General features: G+C 34.1%; 1 protein-coding gene across 30 annotated transcripts in view; it reads right to left on the bottom strand.

Moving 5' to 3' along the window:
- The window catches only part of SOX5 (SRY-box transcription factor 5), a 1,034,770-nt gene that overhangs the window by 207,699 nt on the left and 803,884 nt on the right, over nucleotides 1–23,187 (bottom strand). For all 30 annotated transcript variants that reach the window (XM_035258425.3, XM_078339089.1, XM_078339088.1 and 27 more), the window contains 2 exons: nucleotides 15,015–15,101; nucleotides 1,368–1,540 (listed from right to left, as the gene is read on the bottom strand). In XM_035258425.3, the coding sequence (XP_035114316.1) occupies nucleotides 1,368–1,540; nucleotides 15,015–15,101 (260 nt within the window). The remainder of the gene's footprint in view (nucleotides 1–1,367; nucleotides 1,541–15,014; nucleotides 15,102–23,187) is intronic.

Here is a 23,187-nt window from a genome sequence, read left to right as displayed (position 1 = left end):
TACAGCATTTAACACTGCTCCCTATTATCTCTTAAAATCTCCATTTTGTTTCCAATACATTGCACTCCTGGCCCCACTTCCACATCTTTCTTTCTGTATATGTTCATATTCCTTTCTCTGCCAGTTATATATGCCAGTACCTCCCAAGGACCCACTTTTAGTTCCTTTCTGCTTTCTTATTACCATTGTAATTTAAGGCCTATAAGCCTGCCACACCTCTTCATAAAACACTCCTGTCCCTAATATTAACATGGCTGCCTCTTATATATCAGTTAGTTCTGAGCTTAACTGCCAAAGCTTCAGAAACATCCAGCAGCCCCATCTAAGGAGCCAATGCTCCTTGTCATAGCAACCAACATCTAACTTTTTACTGTGTTTATATTTTTTCAAATTATTTATCACTATATAATGTCATCTTGTTAATTTATCTGTTCCTTTATCTGTCTCTCTCTTTCCACTAAAATGTAGGGGCTTTATCTCTCTGGTTAACTGAGATAGCCTCAGCAATTAGTTAGTACAGTGCCTGGCACATAGGAAGCCCTGATTACTGTTTGTCAAATAAATGAATGAATGTTATCTCCTTCAGCAGTTTAAAGCACCATTTCTCTGTAAATAAGAAACAACTGAGCTCTCTTCCAAAGTACTGATTGGTATTTCTAGCTGTCTCTCACATCCCTCCAACTGGACAACCTGACAGCAACTTTAATTCAACATCATAAAACTACTTTCTTTTCCAAACTTGCTCTTCTCCTGACTGCCTCTGTTTCTACTGACGGCATTCTCAATCTCCCTATTATTAGGCTCAATGGTTTTCCTTTCCCTTTTGCCTACTCAAAGAATTCTACTAACCATAACTCGTGGACCTGTTTATTCCTTTTTTTCTCTTTGTCCATGGTTACCCGACTAATTTAGATTCTCACCCTTTTTAATTGAAAGTATTATAATAGCCTTGTAACTGAACTTCCTGTCCCCAACTGGAAACTCACTTTACTTCTTGAAGCCTACCAGTTCTTCAAAGCACATCTCAAATGTCAGCTCTCTAATAAATTCATTCAAAATGTTTCTTGTTGAAAACGTTCTCTTGACTCCCCATGGTTCTTTTTTGGTATTTTCCTCATGATTTATCAAAATTTACCTTGATTATAATTACTTCTAGCTACTTACCACCAAAGTAGTTAATAAGCATCTTAAAATCTGGGTTTTATCTGTGGGTGGGTTTTTTTTTTTTTTTTTTTTGCCTTTTAATTTATTTAACTAGGGAGGTGGAAGGGACTCTTATTCATTGTTGTGTACCCAGTACAGTGACCTATAAGTAGCAGGCAAAGCAATGTCTGAATAATTTGATTGCATCACTAGTTCTTACTCACCTGTTCTTGCTGCTGCTTGGCCAGCTCCATTTGCTGACGCTGTTTCTCAATCTGAGAGGCAGCTAGTTTCTTCTGCTCATCGTGGGCAGCCAAGAGCTGCTCTCGCAGACTGGTCAGCTGGTTGATCATACCCATGAGTTGCCTTTCTTTCTCAGCTAGGCTCTCAGGAGTCCCTAAAAATAATATGGCAATAAAACAGACAAGCTAAATCAGAAAAAGTGATTACTTCAATGAAAACGACTCTGTTGTATGCAGAGCTAGTCCAAATATAAAGTTCAATGAACACAAAAACATTACCTACCTTCTTTTAGATTTTCACTCAACAGTAAAAAGTGATGGTAATTTACTGATTACAAAGTACCACAATGAACCTGGCTCTCTGGCACAATAGACAGAACACTGGACTTCTACCAAAGTACCAGAATGAGCAAACATTTTGAATGTTTTTACATTTATGACTAGTAATAATCTATAGTTTCTGAAAAATTTTACTTTATAAGTAAATTTTAAAAATGTTAGCTGAGCATCTACTGTTTTTAATGTTCTATGCTAGAGCCTGCTGGAAATAAAACAATGTCCAAAGTATAGTTCTTGGCTTTAAATATAATAGTTTTTCATCTAAATAAAGAAGCAAGACAAAGACTTAAAAAATTAATAGCTATAGTTATTAAGAGGTCAGTGCATTAGTATTAGTGATATGATTCTTCATTTCTTAAAAAAAAAAAAAAAAAAAAAAAACAAAGATTCAGAACTAAGGAATTCTATGTTACAAGATAGCAAATATCTATTTAGCCAATCAAGTTTTAGACTGTATTCCCCATAGGCCAATTCAGAGTCTATCTTTAAAAATAAAATATAGTTAACTGAGCAAATATTTAAGTTTGAGAACACAAATATGCCAATTGTGAGACAACATGGTTGGCAAATTGGCATCATACTATCATCGCGTTAGCTTATGCATAAATCCAAGATTTGGAGAAGTCATGGTCATCATTTAATATTTTGTTCAATTTATTTAAAACATGCCAATTAATCTTATTAAGTTAAAATTTGTATTTAATATAAGGGAAATGTGTGCTGTTCACTGAAACAGAAACAGTATCACTTTTAATTGTTCTTTTCAAACTCACAATATAGACAAAGTCCCTATGATAAAGCACTACCAGTAGGAGAGAACACCCTCTTTAATTACAATTTTCACTTCAAACATAAGACACTAAGCACTATTTTACTTCTGCATTTGTCACCTGTATACATAATTAGATAGAAGGATCTGTTATAACTCAGTCACCCTTCTTAACCCCAGTGCATTTCTCCTACCAATTTAGGCTAAAAGAGTTTGTCCTATTTTAGGAAGTAGCAGCTATAGTTAGTAGCTTATAATTTTTATACACACATTTGGAGTAGAAATAAGGGTTCTAATGTATTTTACATATAGGCTAGACAACAATATCCAGAAAAGAAAATGTGTGAATAAGGCAGTAACCATTTCGCATACTCTTTCTTATTAACAATGCCTATCCTTATTCAAGGCAGATGGTCTATAATGTGCTGCTAATAATTTATTATATCTCAGATAGTTGGATTCCATTAGAATGAACATTCACTCTATGAATAATAGCCACATGACTATTATATCCTAATATTAAATAATATAAATATATCCTGAAAAGATTTTCTTACTGAAAATATTCATATGCTAGCAAGATAAACATCTTCCTACATTGTTAGTAGAGCAGTAAATTTCTACCACATTTCAAGAAATACACACTAGGAATAGCAATACACATGTCTTAGAATGCACATAACCTACAAAGGATAATTCTGCTTTTAGAAATTTAGCCCAAGCCTGGGTGCAGGAGCTTATGCCTATAATTCCAATGTTTTGGGAGATCCAGCAGAAGGATTGTTTGAGGCCAAGAGTTCAAGATCAGCCTGGAAAACACAGCAAGACTCTTATCTCTACACAATTTTTTTTTTTAATTAGTTGAGCATGGTGGTGTGCTCCTGTCATCCTAGCTACTGGAAGGCTGAGGTGGGAGGATCACTTGAACTCAGGAATTGTATTTCACCTCAACATGGGAAAGGATAACTTAAAAGCTTAAGCAAATCAGTGCATATTCAACACCTACAACTGGTCCTGCAGAATCCAATTAAGTCAGCCCTCTACAGAAGGGTTTCACATTCTGTGAATACTACGTTTTGGATCTGTGTTTAGCTGGGAAAATAAAACCACATATAAGTGGACCTGTGGAATTCTAACCTGTACTGTTCAAGAGTCAACTGTATATATTTGGTGATGAGAATTAACAAATATCATTTTGTCATTAAGTATATGAAAGTTTAACAAAATATTTTTTTGTTTTCACTTAGTCATAAAGAAGTAAATAAGATTTATTTCAAACTTAAAATTTCTAATTTTATAGTCCACATTCATTTCAAACTTTTTGAACCTTCAGCCCACCTTGTCGCATCTTAAGCATTTTCATATGACTTCCCGGACACAATTTCATTCTATTTCAACTCCTACTTAGCTAACCTTTTCTTCTCAATCTTTTTCCCTAACTCCTCGTCTGCCACCCATAAATGCCCATACTCTTCCCAGTCCCATTCTTTATATTTTCTGGCCTTGAACTAACATGTTTTAACCTCTAAGCACTATATTTCAGCAATGCTTTGCATATTTTAACCTACTGAGTTCTAAAACACATAGTCTCATAGTCAATGAAATAATATAGGTGCCAACCCTAAGATTGTCCCCCAGCCCTAGTAACCAATATTTAGATGCAGCATAGGGTATCTCTGAGGGTGTATTTCAGTCATAAAATTCAACAAGCATAGAGTAAAACTCACCATTTTCCTGTAATTTTAAAGCATTATCACCAATCAGCATTCTAAAATACTTAAGAACATCTTCAATTTCCTTAGCAACTACCCATCCCTACATTGGTCATATTAACTAATCACAGTAATTTTTTCTCAAAATAGGTTTGTTTTTCCTTTAATTTTAATTAAAATTATATTTTTCAATATTCTGTTCATATTAGTAAATTATGATGATGAAGAAATATAGTAAAAGATCTCCAACACTGTCCCTTCAAAAGTAACCATTACTATTATTCTTTTGTGTGTCTTTTTCTTGTTAACACAGACTTATGCATATACAATAACATTTCTCTATCAGTTTGCCAGGGCTACCATAAAAAAGTACCACAGACTGGGTGGTTTAAACAACAGAAATTGCCTTACAGTTCTGGATGCTAGAAGTCTAAGATTAAGTTGTTGGCAGGGTTCATCTGTTCCAGGACTCTTTCCTTGGCTTGTAGGTGTCTGTCTTCTGTGTTCACATTGTCTCAGTCTGTACATATCTATGTCCAAATTTCCTCTTCTTATAAGGATACCAGTCATCTTGGATTAGGACCCACCATAATAAGCTCATTTTAATTTAATACCCTTTGTAAAGATTGTATCTTCAAAGATGTTCATATTCTTAGATTCTAGGCATTAGGACTTCAACATGTGAATTAGGGTTGGTAGGCAGGGGGAAGGTGCACAGATCAGCCCATAAGAATGCCTTTTACACAAATGACAACATAACATAAATATTGCTGTACTGACTTAAAAAGAGCTCTTGTTCCAGCCTCCCTTCTCTATCTTCACTGCCATTTTTGTCATCTTTTTTTGTGAATTTCTGTAGCAAATTTTTAAAATAAAACTTTTAAAACAGAACTTCCTGTCATCAATTGATCTCTGTACAAATCTATCCTCTAAAAAGTACCAAACTTAACTTCCTACATAACGAAGTGATGTCATGTCAAAGTCTAGTCCTGTCACTTCCCGTTTATAGACCTCAATTGCTCCCCATTGGCTTCAGAAAAAAACTGTCAAGTTATTGTTATGAATTAATGAGGTCCTTCAAAATATTACATAATCTTCCCACTTCCTCTGTGCATCCTAAATTCTAGCCAAACTGAATGTTCTACCATTACCCCACCACCACCACCACTCTGAGCACTTGCAAATGCCATCTTTAAGCGCCTTGCCTGGGCCAGTATCTCCCTAAACATTCATTCTTCATGTTCCAGCTCACACACCTTGTTTTTTGTGGCTCTTTTCCTGATTTCCATGGATAACAGTTGTTCCCTTCTTTGGGAATCCACACAGCATATGTCTAGACCTTTATTATAGTATTGAATTGTTGCATTGTATTATCTTATGTTCACATTTTTCTCCCAAAGTCAGGGGAGATAGCTGCAATAGCAGCAACTATAAATGATGGACTTTTCTATTCTCATTACCTACTATAGGTAATGGCAAATAGCATATGCACTGAGTATAGAAATCATCTAATACTGTTTAATGAATGACATAAAGAATAAAGCCCCTACCCTTTAAGCTATTCTCAAGTTTAAACATGAATAGGGATTCTAGTTTTGGCTTAAGAGAGTTGAGCCAAAAGAAAAATACACTTTGTGAAAGAAATCTTTCTTATTTTTATCAAAGTACGAAACTGAGATGAAGAAGCCCGTCCAACGGCTTCACCTCTAAATTATCGCGTTCTTCATAGTCACCCCCAAGTGGTTAGAGAGGAGTTAATAAGTGGTCTGTGAACAATGGAGAAAAGTAGCAAGAGTCATAAGACATCCTTGACGTTAAAAAAGTGAAAAGAATATGAACTAGATCCTTGGAATATTCCAGAGATCTCCCAACAAAAAGAGGAGCAACTCTTTATTCACCTAGATTCAGGTTTTTAAGAGTTATAACTAATATATATCTATGTCTATGTAATGTATAACCTATGGAGACACAGTCATGTATATATGAACTTGTTCCCTCTGAGTCAGAGAGCTAATACCATGAGTTCACTTGTGTATGACTGATAGTTATTTCATGTTTCAGTTACTTGCATTCTTGTATGTTTTGCTAGTTCTATGTTGGTTCTGTTCCAATCCCTTTAGAATGAGGGATTACTGAAGACACAAAATTATTCTGTTTCAGTCTTCCTCCTGCCTAAAAACTGCAGGCATGGTAGTCATTTATACTTCTGTATTCCACAGAAGCAGTATATGTCAGATTCCTTAATATAATGAGACAAAGTCATGAGAGAAGAGAACCAGCTTTAGTCATTGCCAGCTCAGTAAAAGACATCATGATCTGATATGGTTTAACTGTGTCCCCACCCAAATCTCATCTTGAATTTAGATCCCAGGATTCCCATGTGTTGTGGGAGGGACCTGCTGGAAGGTAATTTAATCATGGGGGTAGTTCTTTCCCATGCTATTCTCATGATCGTGAATAAGTCTTGGTAGGTCTTTCCATGCTATTCTCAGGATAGTGAGTAAGTCTCATGAGATCTGATGGTTTTATAAAGGGGAGTTTTCCTGCACTAGTTCTCTTCTCTTGTCTGCCACCTTGTGAAACATGCCTTTCACCTTCCACCAGGATTGTGAGGCCTCCCCAGCCATGTGGAACTGTAATTCCATTAGACTTCTTTCTTTTGTAAATTGTCCAGTCTCAGGTATATCTTTATCAGCAGTGTGAAAGTGGACTAATATACAATCCATACATTGCTTGGTCAAAATCCAGGTGTTCATTTTTTTTGTCTACTTCATCTTCTCTATATAATTCATTGGAAATTGATCAACCTTAGAACATATTATAAATCAGTCTCTACATCTTTGTTTCCACTATTACTCCTTAATCCAGGTGACTATCATCTCCTGCCTTTACTACAACAATTGCTTTCTAGCAATTCTCTATTTCTACTTGTTTCCTTATTAAAATTCATTCTCCAAACAACCATTTGCTTAGAAAGGTAAATCAAATCATGTCATATGTCATATAAAACTGTTTCAAAGCTTTATTCTGCACACTGAATAAAATGCAAACTTCTACCCTTACAAAGCCCTGCATACTGTGGTCCTTGCCTTCTTCCTGGCATCATCTCTTCCCATTTCCTCTTTTGCCAATATGCTTCTTTGAGTTCCTCTAATACCAATATGCAAACTTGCTGCCACCATAGGACCTGTGAATGTTAACTGTTACCCTCAGAAAACTCTTCCCCCAGATTCAGGTTTGTCAACCTCAGCACAGTTGACATTTAGGCCAGACAATTTTCATGGGAAGTTGTCTTGCCTCCATCATCTAGATGCAGGTAGGACCCTCACCCCTAGTTATAATTCCCCTAGATGTCTCCAGATATTGCCAATTTCCCCTGGTGGAGCAAAATCATCCTCTTTAAATGACTAGTTTTTTTCTTTAATTCAGTCAGCATATGTTCACAGGGCACCTCCCATGTGCTTCATATTGTGTTTAAGTGTTGAGGATACTGCAAGTACAAGCCAGAAAAGAAAGCATGCCTTCAGATAGCTTAAATTTAAATGAAAGAGACAAAAAATAAATACAATCAAATCCATCAGAGGTAGTAACTGGAAGGCCAGCTCCCTGGAGGGCCTTGGCTGACCACTAAAATTATAAAACCCATCACAGCTCACTTTCTATCATCTCGTCCAATTTTTATATTATAGTAGTTAGCATTATATGTTAGATTCTTATTGATAGAGTTATTTATTTATTGAATCTCCCAGTAGAATACAAGTTTTATGATTATAGGATACTATTATAATTTGTTTTGTTCAACACTGTATTTCCAGCATCTACAGGATAATGCCTAACACATGGTAGACACCTTTATACAGATATATGACTACTTATTGAATGTATAAAATAAATAAACTCAAGAACAAAGAAAAGTCCTTGATTAGCTAATACTTTACAATTTTATGCACAGTAACCCCAATCAGGATGCTTGAATTAGAGATAATCTCAAAAACATTGAAATAATAAAAAAATACATGGAAATTGCTATTTTCCCAATATTGTTTTATTCCACCCAAATGAAATAGATAAATGGCTTGAAATCAAATCATCAAAATCAAAGTGAACCATTGGAAGCTATTGTTGAAATAAAGAAAAAGTAAAAGTAAACTCACTTTAGAAAAGAATGTCCCAGAAGTTTAGAGCTAAAAGTAAACTAATTACACTTATTCCCTCAACAAACTTACCAAAAATTTAATTCTTTGTTTCAAAGTGAAAATCTTTGCCAAGATGTTTTCTTTGTTTTATTATTTGTGTTTGTTAGACCTCCAGTGTCACAATTTGGATGAGAATTTACTTGGTTTAATTTTTTTATGGAAATGGTGCTTTCAACTGGTATTTCACTTAAAACATCTAAAATTCATTCATTGTGTTACCTTTTAATATTCTGCCTGATAAAGAACTAATACTAGGCTATAAACTCGAGGAGGGCAGGAATCTGTGGACTAAATACTAATGGTATTTGCTACCATTATAGCTCCAGATCTACCACATAGCAAAACAGATAACAGCCTTCGCTGAATAAACTGAAAATATAATAAATAAAAACTAAGTTATTCTAAAGTTGTAACTAAAGTTTCTTTCAGCAGCACTCTTACCCAATAAGAGAGAAAAGGCAGACCTCCCCCATCAAAAAGGCTGAAAGAAAATGGCACTATGACAGCTCAAAAAAGGAGTATTTCGTGTTAGGTTATCCTACGTGCCAACATCTATTAATTGCTCCTTGACATTAAGAAAGAATTTAATTAGACTTTGATAAAATTTAGCTATATATTCTTTACTGCAATATAGACATCCCTCAGAAGTTGGAATCAAATAAAATTATGTAAGGAATACCATAGTTTATTACATGACTGAGTATAAATTACCTGAAATCCTTTTGTACACTGCTTATACTGTAAGTATTCTTACCTTTTTAAAAATATGTGCGTCTTTTGACAACATAGTGTTGTTGTTTTTGCTTCAGTTTCCTAAAAAGTGGGCCTTGGCTTGGATTTAAATATCTCTAATATAGAAAACTTTGCATTTGAAGGGTGACACCATTAGATTGAATGAAATAATTAACAAGTAGCTATAGTCTTCACCACTGTTGCCCCATGGTGGATGTTTTGTTTCTGGGACATTATGAAAGAGATGTATGCATTATAATTTCTGTAGTGAGGACAAGGGTTATTCTTGTTTCCTTCTTAAAAAAGTATTGCTCTATAAAACATCTTATTACAAAATGTTACCTTTTAATGGATACTGCAATTTTAGGAACTTTTTCCAAGACTATTCCATCCACTTACTTATTGTACTTGAAATATAAAAACCATTATTTTTAAACATAACATTAAATCTGTTGCATTTGGAACGCAGTCAATAATAGTTATCCCAAAACATGGCATTTTTCACTTGTCATTCATTCCTCAAATACATATTACATTCCAAACTTTGAGCCAACAGAATATTAGGAAGTCTCCATGGAGCAGGTCAATGTGTAAACAGACGAACAGTACAAAATTGAGTGTGTGTGTGCTAGAGACAGATCTAAGGACAGACTACCTTGGTTGCAAATTATATAAGTTCTTCAGGTTTAGTAGGTCTAGAAATGTTTCCCAGTTTTAAAGGATTCTAGAGATCACCCAGTCAAACTCCGTTGAAGACAGGCTGCTAAGCATTACATAAAAACACGGGTCCTAAAGGCAGTAAGAAGTTAAGTTCAAGTCTTGACTCTGCCACAACTAGAGTAAGTGGTTTTTTATAATTAATTTCTGAGTCTCAATTTCTTTGTATGTAAAATCAGAATTAAATGACTTCGTCACAATAATTTTAGAAGAAAGAGGTTTACATTGTGCCTGTATAAAGATGTCCACCAATTAGCAGGCAATAAATCATAATTGTCAACTTGCTAAACATGAGTAGATGAGGAAATAAACCAAAAGTGGTATAGCCCAATTTCCACAAGTACTTGGAAGAATCAGCCCATGTAACATCGAATCACTTTGGCTACAGCGTGCTTTCCTAGTAAATTTTAGTACCAACAGGAAAAGCTTTTAGGTTAATTGCATTACCCAATATTCTGTAGAATATTTAAACAAGCTTTGGAATTCATATCTACAAGAAAACAGATAATGTGTTTATAATTATTTTAATTTAGAATCTTTACACTTCTCAGGTCATTTTTTTGAATGAATGAAGGCATTTTTAAATGAGAAAAATGTTGAGGAGAACATTTTTTCCAATATAAAGCCCAGATCAAATATGTTAGAGTTTAGTATTTGATCAACCTTATGTTTAAAACGCACATTACTAAGTACTTCAAAAAGTACAAAGTACTTCCTAATTGTGGACTGGACTATCAATATACAAATCAAGTGAGATATAGTGGCCTATCCTTTTCTTACGATCGCCAGTTGTATTTACACACTGGCATGAGGACACTGGCATCATGAGACAGAGCAAGTCACTGGTTTATAGAAAATGTAGTTACTCTTTGCTTTTATAGACATTGCCAAACTTATTTTGAAAACTTATATTCTATATGCCAGCAGTCTTTCTTTAGTTCTTGTGAAATAGTTTTTACAAAAAGTGAAAACATTACTCATAAGAAACTACAGAGGAACTATAAAACAAGCTTAGTAGATTAAAAACATTAAACATTTACTTTATTTAGAAGGAAATGACTATACGTTATGTACCTTCCTTATGGCTGACTCTTGCATTGAACAAATTCCAGATCCAACAGTTCTCTCAGAAATTAATCAACATTTCCAACCCCTTTATAAAAATGTACAGACATGTTTTAGGTTAATGTACAAATGTAATAATCACAAGATTACTATTCATAAACCACGTGATTCTTAAATCTTTACTAGATTTTAAAAGAACACCTTTGAAACAACTTTCGAAGTGATAGAAACCCTTATATATTGAAATGCCGAAATGTTAGTTTTCATGTTTTTAATTTACGAAACTTATAGGATCCCTTACTAGATTTTTTACCTGGGATCTGATTCCTATTTCAAGTCTGCTTTTTCAAATCATCTAATGTTATTTAGCCATAATTATACCTTTCAAGCCACTTACTGACTCTATATATCTTCTATCTCAAACATTTACATGCCACCTAAAAGATTATCTACTTTAATCCACACTGAATCTACACTGCATATGTCTTTAATTCATGAGCTCTGAAAGGCTACAGTATCGCTGAATAGATTATCTCCTTGAATCCCTTATTGGCAGTTCTAGAGGTGTTTGGTGTTTGCCTTTATAGCCCATCTTCTAGAATACACAAAATTAGAACCATGCAAAAGAAACAATTGTTGCATTGTATCAAATGCCCCTGGCACTTAAGTTAAAAACAGATTCAACATTTTGTGGGCCTAAATTAATGCACTGTAACCAGAGTCAGAAGAATCCATCACATATGCTAAGGGGAAACAAACCAGGCCCTAAAAAAATTTTTAAAATAAGGCAGGTAGAGAAACTTGTCTAGAATTTTTTAAAGTGACCTCCCGTACATTGTTTGGCTTTTATAAGCCTATCAAGATAAAAACAATTGAGAGTATTTTGCATGCAGATATTTGTGTTATAATTCTACAAATAACTAGTAAGTCAGCAAAATACAAATTTTGCAATTACTTTGTTGAAAAACAAACGATCTGCTTAGATTAGTTAAATCCGCCATGGATCCCCAGATACTATCCTCAGGTGAGGTACCAATGCAATGACCTTCTGTGTAATGGAATTCCATGCAAGCTGAAACTGTGTGTGACTATTGGTTGCCAATTGGAGTGAAGGCATTGTTTCCCCTCCCCACCCAATAACTATGAGACTAAAAAATGTTTCTTCACCTTTCACATTATTGTTACTCAATGCTTCTGATATAGATAAGGGCAAAAGACACTGTACACTGGCTAGTTACGCTATGTGGCTGATAATTAAAGAAGAAACAAATGATTTCTTTGGGCAGCTAATCAGTTTACAGCATATATTGACTGGGGCTGGCAGAAACTCTCAGTCAAAATGTTTTGTTCTGCAAAACCAGATTAAGTGTCCTTTTTAGGTGTTTGTTAGAGGATTGTTTTTAATGTGACTTTAAAACCTAATTCACATTTTGAAAGTACCAGAGCATAAAATAATAAAAATTCTAACAGGTAAAATAATAGAACATGAAAATAACTTTATGCTCTTGGAAGTAGGTGACCTTTAGTAACTCACATTGTTTCTTGACAAATGAGATTGACTTTAAATGGGTATGACAACTATCTATTGACAACTAAACTCTCCAAATCAAATGCCATTTCCTTTTCCTATTTTAAAAAGTTCATCATTTTTGTTTTTTGAATGTTAACAGTAAGAAACACTCTCTAAACTCTTCCAAGCTACGATCGTAATATTTGTCCAGATGCTCTGAAACTAATTCACTGATAGCAATTTAAAACTTCACTTAAAATAGAGCTCAGTCCTCACTTGGCTATAGTATGAAATATTCAGAAAAGGGCAGACACACACACACACACACGCACACACACACACACTCATTTACTCACATATCTCCTGGAATTAATTAAAAATTAAATGAAAAGTGGCTAACATAAACGGAGGAGAAAAGTTTCCAGGCACACCAAGGCTCTGTGAATACTGTTAAGGGCTGTAACATCTGCAAAAGCTCTATTTAAATACGTTATTTTAAATTAACCTTAATAATCTAATAATTCAATATATTCATAGTTTCAGATAAAAAGGTTTACATATCCTTCCCTCCCTCATTTAGACAAGTATATGAGAACATGAAACTTACATCTTTATTTGCCTCAAAAAATAGCTGCGCAAACAACTAAGTCATTGTTTTTATCTAACTTCTGAAGTGGCAGGAAAACTACATTCCTGGGCACTACAAAATCTTTGTGCCTGACCCCCCAAGAACCTTTAAGTCAAATTCATTTACCCCCAGAGGGCAACACACTATTGTATCCTCTCCACTTTCTACCACCTATGAACAATGGATGGTAATTGCAACTGTCATGGGCAGTCAGTAGGAAAAGTAACCCAGTGCTGTTTTCCAGGTTTACTGCCAAACCTGAGCTGAGCACCTAATAACCATGCCCTGAACAGAAGAAAGACCTACAGTTGCTTTTAAAATGTATCAGAAAACAGTTTTTTGAACAGAACCAGAGGACAATAACCTAACTTGTACTCTGAATGTGAAGCTTAAAAAACTCAAAATTAAAGACAGAAACTTCTTTTGTGATTGTACTGTAGCTTCCTAAACTAACCCCTAAGGCAAGCCTGAAAGGGACAGCTGAGCTTTCCTCTAAGCTTGTCATCACTGCTGTTGCTGCTTTTAAGTTTGACTTGTGAAGGAAAACAAGGGAGGGAAAAAATGTTTGTCCTCCATTGGAATGAGATCAGAAGGCTTGGAAAAGGCAGTCTTCTCTGCTCTACTCTGAGTTATTACCCAGGTCAGAGGAGAATAAAAACCTTGGAGAATGCATCTTATGCCTCAGAGGTAAATGGGTTAAAATCCATCAAAATAATATAAAGGACCTACTGCCTCTGAAGATGAAACTCCTCAGTTCTCCTTAAACTTTGTCTTCAAGCTCTTTAAAGCATATTGATTCTCATTTACTTGAATTTGAATTCATTGTAGATTTTGGTTACTGAATTTGTTGATTAGCACCAATTCATTTTCTCATCTTTTCACAAGTAATCATAGCCTAAATATATATAATTCCAAATGATCTGCATGAAAAATGCAATATTCAGTCAAACATTTTCTGGAAGTTTCTAGATATCCAGATGTTAATGTCACGTAGGCCAAACATTTAAGACCGATGCTTTGCCTTTTTCCAGGATACGCTGATAGAGTAGAGACTTAAGAGAGACAATTGATTCTCTCATTGTGAAAACACTTGCACAGACACACATTTGCAAGAAAATTATTTATACTTCTATTTCTACATGTATATTAATATAAGTCTGGTGATGTTTTCAATATGTATTCGGCCTCTACCAAAAATGTACACAGCAATATATAACTAAATATTTTATACTGATGACTTTTTCAAAATTAATCCTACTGTAGTACTCAGATTCCATCTCAAAAAAAAAAAGAACTCAAAATCTTAAGTGTCCCACTAGCAACAAACAGGAAACTGCAGATTGCCTAATGTTTCGAGAAAACATACTTTTAAATTAATTGAAAGGATAATTTGCTTTTATTTTATATGAGGAAATTAAATCTTCTCCCCTTGTTATTAGGAGTTTATTAAGATATGAATATTTTTATAGAATTTTTTAGTTGGATGTAATTGTTGATTCAAATAAAACCAAACAAATTGTTACCCTGATTGGTACAAAACAACCTTTTATTATGCCCTGCCCATTCATCATTTCTGGTTTTAAATGTAGGTCATACACACCCATATTTCCTGAATGTAAAATGTACAAAATCATCGCATAACATACAGTTTTTAACCTTGCTGTAGGTACATTCTTACTTATAAAATAAATAAATTTTTTAAATTATGAAAATCAGAGCCTGTTTGAGGTATAGTGGGGCGATTCTATGAAAACAAAGTATCATTTATTCTATAAGGCACAAAGAGAAAAGGATAAAAGAACCCTGCTACATTCTCCTTCAAGATAGAAAGAAGGAACCCCAAACACAGAGAACGCAAGAAGCAGAAGGGGGTGAGGGCAAAAACACTTTATCACTATTAATATTCCTGAATCTCAACTTCATTTTGGCACATTTTGGATCAAAATATCACACTATATTACCTTTTATCTCGCCAAAGTTCCCCGATCCCATCGCAAGAAGCTTGTCTTTCCAGTCCTTTGAGAGTAGCTTTTCAATACTGGGGGTTTCTAAGTAAAGAAAAAAAGAAGTAAGCAAATCAACATGACTCTCCTTACAATGAAGCTCATTAAAAGTCTATCTGCTAAAAATAAGGCCATCCCTATCCCAGCCTCACTTCATAATGGCTTCATCAAAAAACTGATAACAGGGGTGGAAAAAAAGAATGTGTTTTGTCACCTGCTGTTTCAAAATCATTAGCTTTTTCCTCTTGCGGAACAAAGCCATACTAATTCTTTATGACAATGGGTACACATAAACCTTGCAGTTCATTGTTTTTCAATTTGGTGAACAAATTCTTGCTATAATGGATGCTTGTCAATTTCAGGGTGTTAGTCTGCAGTCAAAAAATAATTATGTTGATAAAATGCAGAGTAAAAAAAGGCAAAGAATTAGCTCTTAAATCTGCTACATGTAATTATATCCCTCTGTGTGTTTACAATTACATCCACTTTATAATATGTGTTTAACATCGTGTGGTGGTAAGCACACTGTGGCAAGATTTGCCAGTACCGCGAACATTAAAAAAAAAAAAGTATAAAAGAAGCTTTAAAAAGATTGCAAAATCTAGAGAAGTGAGAAATACCTATAACAGAAACCTATTATTTGCTTATTTCAGATTTGTATCACACTCTTATATAATGCCCTGTATTGGGACAGGGCACACACATTTTAGAAAGCAAGGTCTGCTGTAGTCCGCTATTTGTTTCTACATATAACATAGTTTTTGACCTTTCCTTTTATGTTGAATTTTAATGTATAAGTAAATATAAATGCTAATAAAAACTCCCAAACATTAAACTCAGTTTCAAACAATATAATTGTATATTCTAGTCAGCATTTAGATGGGTACACAATTACAATGGCTTTCAATCCCACGATTAGTACTGCATTCACTTAGAAAATGGAATGTACTAAAAGATAAGTGTCCCAGTATGCTCCATCTAAATAACAATACCCACACTTATTATATAGATCTAAGACATACACTGCCATTCTCCACATTGGTGTTTATGTGTATTTGTGTTTGTTCAGGCATTTGTTTACCCCCCACTAGGAGCATAAAGGGAGTATGTGTTAACTTATCAAAGGGACCGTCTGGCCTAGACACCACAATATTATTAGAAACTGGTTAATTTTCCCCACAGTAAAATACATTTTAAAGAGTTTTCTTTATCATGTTTAGCTAATGCTATCTACTTTTTCCAGGGCCCCATCTTTACAGCAATCAGCTAGCAGTCACAAAGCCTATGTGGAGTTTTGAACAAAGCAGAGATGCAATTTTCCATGGAAAAAAAGTATAACATTATGGAACACTTTTGTTTCACATGTCAGAAACTTGTGGAAAATAAAATGGTGAAAAGCTCTGAATGATTACTTTTACATAGTCTATATGTATACATATATACATATGTGCAAACATGTATATACACTTACAACAAATAATATATGCACATTTACCTATGTAATGAATTTGAAATGAATGAATGAAGTTGTATAAATGAAAAATGAATTTTTTCCTTTCGAACAAACTACATAGCTCTATTTTTCACATTTAAGAGCTAATACTGAATTATTTACTTTGAATTATTTTTTAAAATCCCAATTTCTATATTATTTCAGAATATTAACAGCAATTCTAGGAGAAATAAAACAGGGTAATTATCTTCATATTGTAACCAGTATTTCTCTTCACTGAGGCTTTAAAAGTAACTTTAAAATACTTTTGCAATAACTTCCAACATTTCTACATTTCCAGTAAACGGTTTGAGAGTGAAATTATTTCTTAAACCTTATCAGAGTAGGTCAAACAAACATCACTGTTTCTTTTTTCCAGCACTCTACAAAAATTCTTGAGTAGCATGTAAACAGGGCACAGCCAATATGGTATTTGCAACCGAGTACTGTCAGTCATTAAAAGCTAACAAACCTTTGCAAAGCAGGAATGCAGCAATAGAAATCCATTGTGAACTAACAATAGGCCCCTGAACCTCCAGGCACCAAAAGCAGACCATTTTACTTTTAAGGCTATTGTCTGCAAAGTCCATGACAAAGCTTTTCCCCTGCAGCTAGACAAAATATTCACTGTAGTGTGCTCATAAAGAAACAGAAGTCTTCTGTCTAAGTTGCAGAGTTAAAGAAACAGCAGCCAGATTTTCTGAAACCTGCAGAACATTCCTGGCCTCTTTATTAACTAGCATAAAGCTATAAGGCTGGTAAACAGAGCCATTTTGTTCAAGTACTTGACTTTTAAGCATATACTACAAAAAAAAAAATGAATAACTTCGTAAAGACTAAGTTATTTGGAAAATGTAAAAGCAGAGACATATCTGACTCAGGGTTGTCATGTCTGTGGATGAATAAAGACACTAATACTTACAACTTGGATGAGGTATATACTTTAAATTTAGATTAAAATACATTTATATAGCAACCTATGTGCCAGGAAGTATACTAGAGGTTTTTATCTGTATTCTCTTATTTAATCATAATAACCAAATGAAGACTTAGATTGTGTTATTACATCTATGTTACAGGTTTAAAAAGGTGAAGCAGCAGCAGCAAAAAGAAAAAAGAGGACTGGTCTGAGGTTCCACAAAATGTAACGGGCAGTATTGAGGTCTTGAACTAAGTTTTTTTCGTACAAATTCCTAACTCTCTTATCAACAACAAAATGATATCATAGCTACTATTTAGAGGGCTAAATGCTAAGCAAGGTACCAGGTCCTTTACATGTGGTATCTCATACTTCTCACAGTAATCTGCTAAATTAGATATCGGTACCTCTGTTTTACCATTTAAGAAACAAAAACATAGGAACTTAGCATGATTTACCCATTGCAGAGCTAAATTTAACCTATTGGATCCCAAAAATCTTTGTTCTTTGAAGCACATACATTCAATGGGTACCCCTAAAAGCATATGTTGAAAATTTATTTTCAATTTCAATTTCAAAATTTTCAATTTTGAATCCCTAATTCAGAAGGGAGGTGAGGCCTCCTGGGAGCTATTTAGGTCAAAAGGGCTCTAGCCATGAATGGATTAAGGCTGATTAAAGAAAGACTTCAGGGTACAAGTTCCATCTGCCTCTCATGTGTGCACTCTCTTATTCTTCTGCTTTCCACCTTGGGGTGATGCAGCAAGAAGGCCCTCACCAGATGCCAGCACCTTGAGGTTGGACTTCTCAGTCTCCAGAACTGTGAGTAATAAATTTCTTTTCTTTATAAATCATCCAGTCTGTGTTATTTGGTTATAGCAACACAAAACTAACACACGCACACACATACATATTCCCTCATTTCATCTACAAAACAATCCAGAGTAGTAGGAAAAAACAATTCTTATTAACTCCCTTGGCTGGATGAAGTAATAACTTGATGAATTTTCTAGGGTAACTTATATGTATGAACAGCAACTATGAAATTAAAAGGCAGGATTTTTCATAGTTTTTCTTTTTAGGGTGTGTTCCAATTATATGCCTTGTACTCTAGGATTCTGGATAATTTAGTGACATCCTATGAGTACACAGCAGAGATATACAATGAAATGATTCTTTTTACTTACATGGTAGAAGGAATATTGGGCTATAAGTCAAACAACCTAGGTTCTCTCTGAGACAGTGACACTGGATAGAAGGGGTATGGGAGTGAGGAGGGAAGGGGATCATGAGGACATCATTTCACCCACTTCACCCCTCTCTCTGAATTTCTGTAAAGAGCTTCAAAAAAAAATCCACATTCAATAATCTACCAACTGCTACAGTTTCCATTTGTTTTCACTGATAGTTCTTGAAAAAACAGTAGAAATGGATCTCACAATAATGAGCACAATTAATGGACATGTAGCAGTGATTAAATTTCTCTGAAAATGGTAAAGATCTAGTAAAAAATTCACATTTCAAACTGTAAAGGACCAAATGACAAAAGCTCAATATTTACAATACGCTTGTTGGTTAATGTGTGAATATGAGTAGAGTGAAATTTGACACAATTATATAAGTGCTGCTTCACTGCTTATGGAGTGAATAGATAGTAATTACCTATTAAATATTTAATTTTCTAAAATAATATTTTTTAAATGCACACATATAGAATTGTATTTTGTACTATGAGTATGGTATGTAGGGTACCTAGTTATTCACAAATTTTAAATTCTGGAGTTTAATTTTTAAAAATTTTTGTGGGTACATAGTAGGTGTATATATTTATGAGTTTCACCTATTTTTGTGTTAAAATATGTCGTGTTTTGCACTTTACACTAAGATTCTCCTGAAAATTCCTTCACCTGAGAGTTCATTCTCCCAAGCACTGGAATATCATGATTACCTTTGAACTATATTAAAATAAGCGTGAGAGTTAATAATTACTATTTGCACAGCATTTCCATTTATAGAATGCTGCCAGATACAACATGTTTGTCAGTGGCATATATATTCACCTTGCAGATGAGGAAACTAAGGCTCAGAAGGCTTTGCCCAACATCAGCTCATTGCTAAGTAGAACAGATGGAATACAAAACCAAGTTCTCTTAATTTAAGGATCTGTCTCTTTAGGGGAAAGGTAAATGCATATATTTTAAAAGAGAGAATAAAATAAAGTTAGGAAATAGGCTATAAGATAAATTAGAAATAAAATATATTCTTCATCATAAACACATTAATATTAAGATGAGTCTAATTGGATTACTCTTGTTTCTTTCTGCCAACAGGACCCTTCTGACAACATTTGCTTGCTTTTCCCTTCTCACCCTTGCCTCTTTTGCTCACATATGCTTCTTCACATCAATGCCTATGGCAATCTCCACCAGTGAATGGCCCCCCCAACTGTGCCAGCCATTGTTACAACAGCATCCTGCCTCTTTAGGGCCTGTTCATTCCCTATAACTCTCACTCCTTTTTCCCTTCAGTGCCAAACACTCTTAAGACTGACTCCCTCATCTGGAACAATGAAACCTAGAGACTCATGCCAACATATTGTAATTCTCCAACAAGCTGCCAGTGCCAAGAATTAAACCACATTCGCTCCAGTGCAGTAGCTTTACACACAAGCTCAGGTATTTGCTTTGTGTTTATGTAGTTTTTTCTTTTCTTTCTTAATCTCCCTTCAGCTGCTGTGGCAGAGCTCATTGAAAAATCGAACAAGCAAAAAATACATTATGTATAATATTTGACTTTTAAACAAAGTCGCAGGAGTTAGGTCATACCAAATCTATCACTGTTTATACTTTAATTTTGTAGCTTAAACTAAGCTGTGTTATTCTTGACATGTGATAGTGTACACATTGAGGAATGGAAGTTGTCTTTTGGAGGGAACTAGAATTCAAAATATACCAATATCTCCTTCAAGGTAAAAAAGCAAAAGCATATGTAGACTATTCATGCCATAAAATAAGAATTATAGAGCTGAAAAGCTCTTTATGCATCATTTAGATAAACATTTCATAAAAGCAATTAGGGGAAACATATATCTGACATAAATGAAACATAAATGATTTGGCTCCTTAAAAGTAAAACAACATAAGCATTTGATTGTCATGCAAATCTAATTAACACTTAAAAAATTTATATTTCTTCTCTACAAAATCTAGATCATTTTATGTACTAACATATTGGCACTTTTTAAGCTATATAGCATTTTACAATTTTAGTACATCACAGACTATATAGCATTTAAAAAAATATTTGAGCAAGGAAATTAGTATTGGGAGGTGATGGTGTATATGGCTCAATACCATTTGCGTAATAACTGGTTAAGACCAAACTTTTCATTTTACAGACTAAAAATGTACAAATTAGAGCTGCTTTAATAACTGCGTAATATCACACACCTACATAAAGATAGAAGCAGAACTTGGAGTCCAATTTCCAGTTCAGTGTTCTTGACAGTAATACCATATACCACCACAGAGTTTTTAAAATAAATGGCCAAACTTGAAAAATGGAACTGTAGTACTGTTTTCTTCACTTCATCTAGCTTAAATTAGTAATTATTTGATAGGTGGTACTGGTGACTAATCTGTGTTGGAACTACGTACTATTAACTCAGTAATCTCTGTTAAAATGAAATGCTGTTACCTCGATGTTCTACTTTGGAAGCTTTCAACTGGTAGCTCCATGAAACTGAAGAATAAATGCAAGCTAGTCTATTTTTCTTCAAAAGGCTAATTACAATTTAATATGTTGCTATTTAATTAATCTACTTATAATAAAGTTATTTTGAGGGCAGATTTAGCTAAATCTGAAAATCATATTATCAGTAAGAGTTCAATTCATGTTGACAATAGCTGCATATTTACACAATATTAGGAAGGAAATTTTAAACATAGTGTAAGTAATACTGACTTTTACATATCTGGAAAGCTATCTGTATACTGGAAATACCAAGGTCTTCAAGGAAATGTCAAAAAATAAGCTGGGCACACTAATGGGCCTACAGTCCCAGCTACTCAGGAGGCTGCGGCAAGAAGATTGCTTCAGGCCAAGAGTTTGAGGCTGTAGTGCACTTTGATTGCACCTGTGAATAGTCACCACACTCCTGCCTGGGCAACATAGCAAGATCCCCTCTCTAAAAAAATCATAATATAACACATACTGCAATATACAACAGAAACACACAAGAAATTCCATAGCATTAAGACTTTGATAAGCTTTATTTTTATATGTAATTATCCTGAAGTGAATTAAGCTCTGGAAATACTTTACGTTTAGTATTGCCAAAGTACTTGTTTGTTTCCACTTGAAATTTAATGAGAGCTTGTTAATAGAAAAAAAAATCTTTGGCTGACTCAAGTTTTAAAATTTTTAATGCTCAGTTTTTGGAATATGTAATACTTAAATCATTAGTCATAAGATTAAATTTTCTTGTTGCGTCAGCTGAACCTGCTCAATTATAATCAGTGTTATATCACAGTTTAGAAGAATATTTTTTATCACAATTAAATATGCCATAATCAATATAATATCATTACTACCTATAGGTAACCTGGGTTTACTCCTCACAAGATATATTTTCCACACAAAAATATCTGTTAAAAGATAGGCTTTACTCATATGTGATAGAACAATGATTGTTTCATCCCCTCCACTCATAAAGTAACTGCATTTTCTTAGATAGACTACAACTCTTTGTTTTGCTCTTATTTCAAATATTAAATCCCAGCAAAAAGTATTTCAACAAGAAATTGCAGAGCTACTCCTCATGTACAAAATCTCCTTTATGTTTTACTAAATATTTAAAATGAGAACGTAATGTCATATATAACCTGACTCCATCACTTACTAAGTTTTGTGCCCTTTGGCAAGTAATGTAACCTCTCTGTGCATCCATTCACTTACCTACAAAACAGGCTAACAACTGCACTTACTTCATATGGTTGTTGTGAGAAGTAAATGAGATAATTTATTTAAAGCCCTTAAAACAGTGTCAGGCACACAGTGATACCCAAAAATGTTGACTAATATTACAGCTACAATTTACTATAAAACAACCCAAGAAAATAATTCCAAAAAATCAAGTAAAATATGTTTCACTTTGCCTGTCATGAACACTACCCAGAAATCAAAAGTTTCATCAAAGAGTAATAGGTCTACCTGTACCCATTTTAATGATAACAACCTACTATTAATTGATATGGTTATCTTTCATTTCTATGAAGTCTTCAGTTTGATCATATCTAAACAGCACAAGTACAAAATTGCTCAACTAATCTTTGCCTTTTTGCTTTTTTTTAATTTGACAGTTGTCTTTCTAACTTCCCAAAGGTTCTGTTAGGTTCTCAACAATGTCTAAAACTTTTAAGCCAGTGCTGTTGACAAGTGAAAGGGAACAACAAATAGCTTTGTAGTGCTCTTTTCCCAGGGTCACCCAACCAATGATAATAGTTATTATTTTTATATATGAGCACTTAGCCCTGCCCTCTATCATGGCTAACTCACCCAATCCCCGATAGCAAAAACATTTTTACTTCTAATAAAAATGGGAAAGTGCAGCACTCTTGGGTCAGGGTCTTTCAGTAAAGTGCATAGTTAATGAATATGGTCCATTTGGATTCAAATAATTTATGATGTCAGCAGAGTGCAGGTGGGAAGATGTGAATCAA

Source organism: Callithrix jacchus, chromosome 9 (assembly GCF_049354715.1).
Source record: "Callithrix jacchus isolate 240 chromosome 9, calJac240_pri, whole genome shotgun sequence".
In the NCBI taxonomy this organism is placed as follows: Eukaryota; Metazoa; Chordata; class Mammalia; order Primates; family Cebidae; genus Callithrix; species Callithrix jacchus.
The sequence above is the reverse complement of the archived record's forward strand: the minus strand, read 5'-3'. Positions and strand labels throughout refer to the sequence as shown.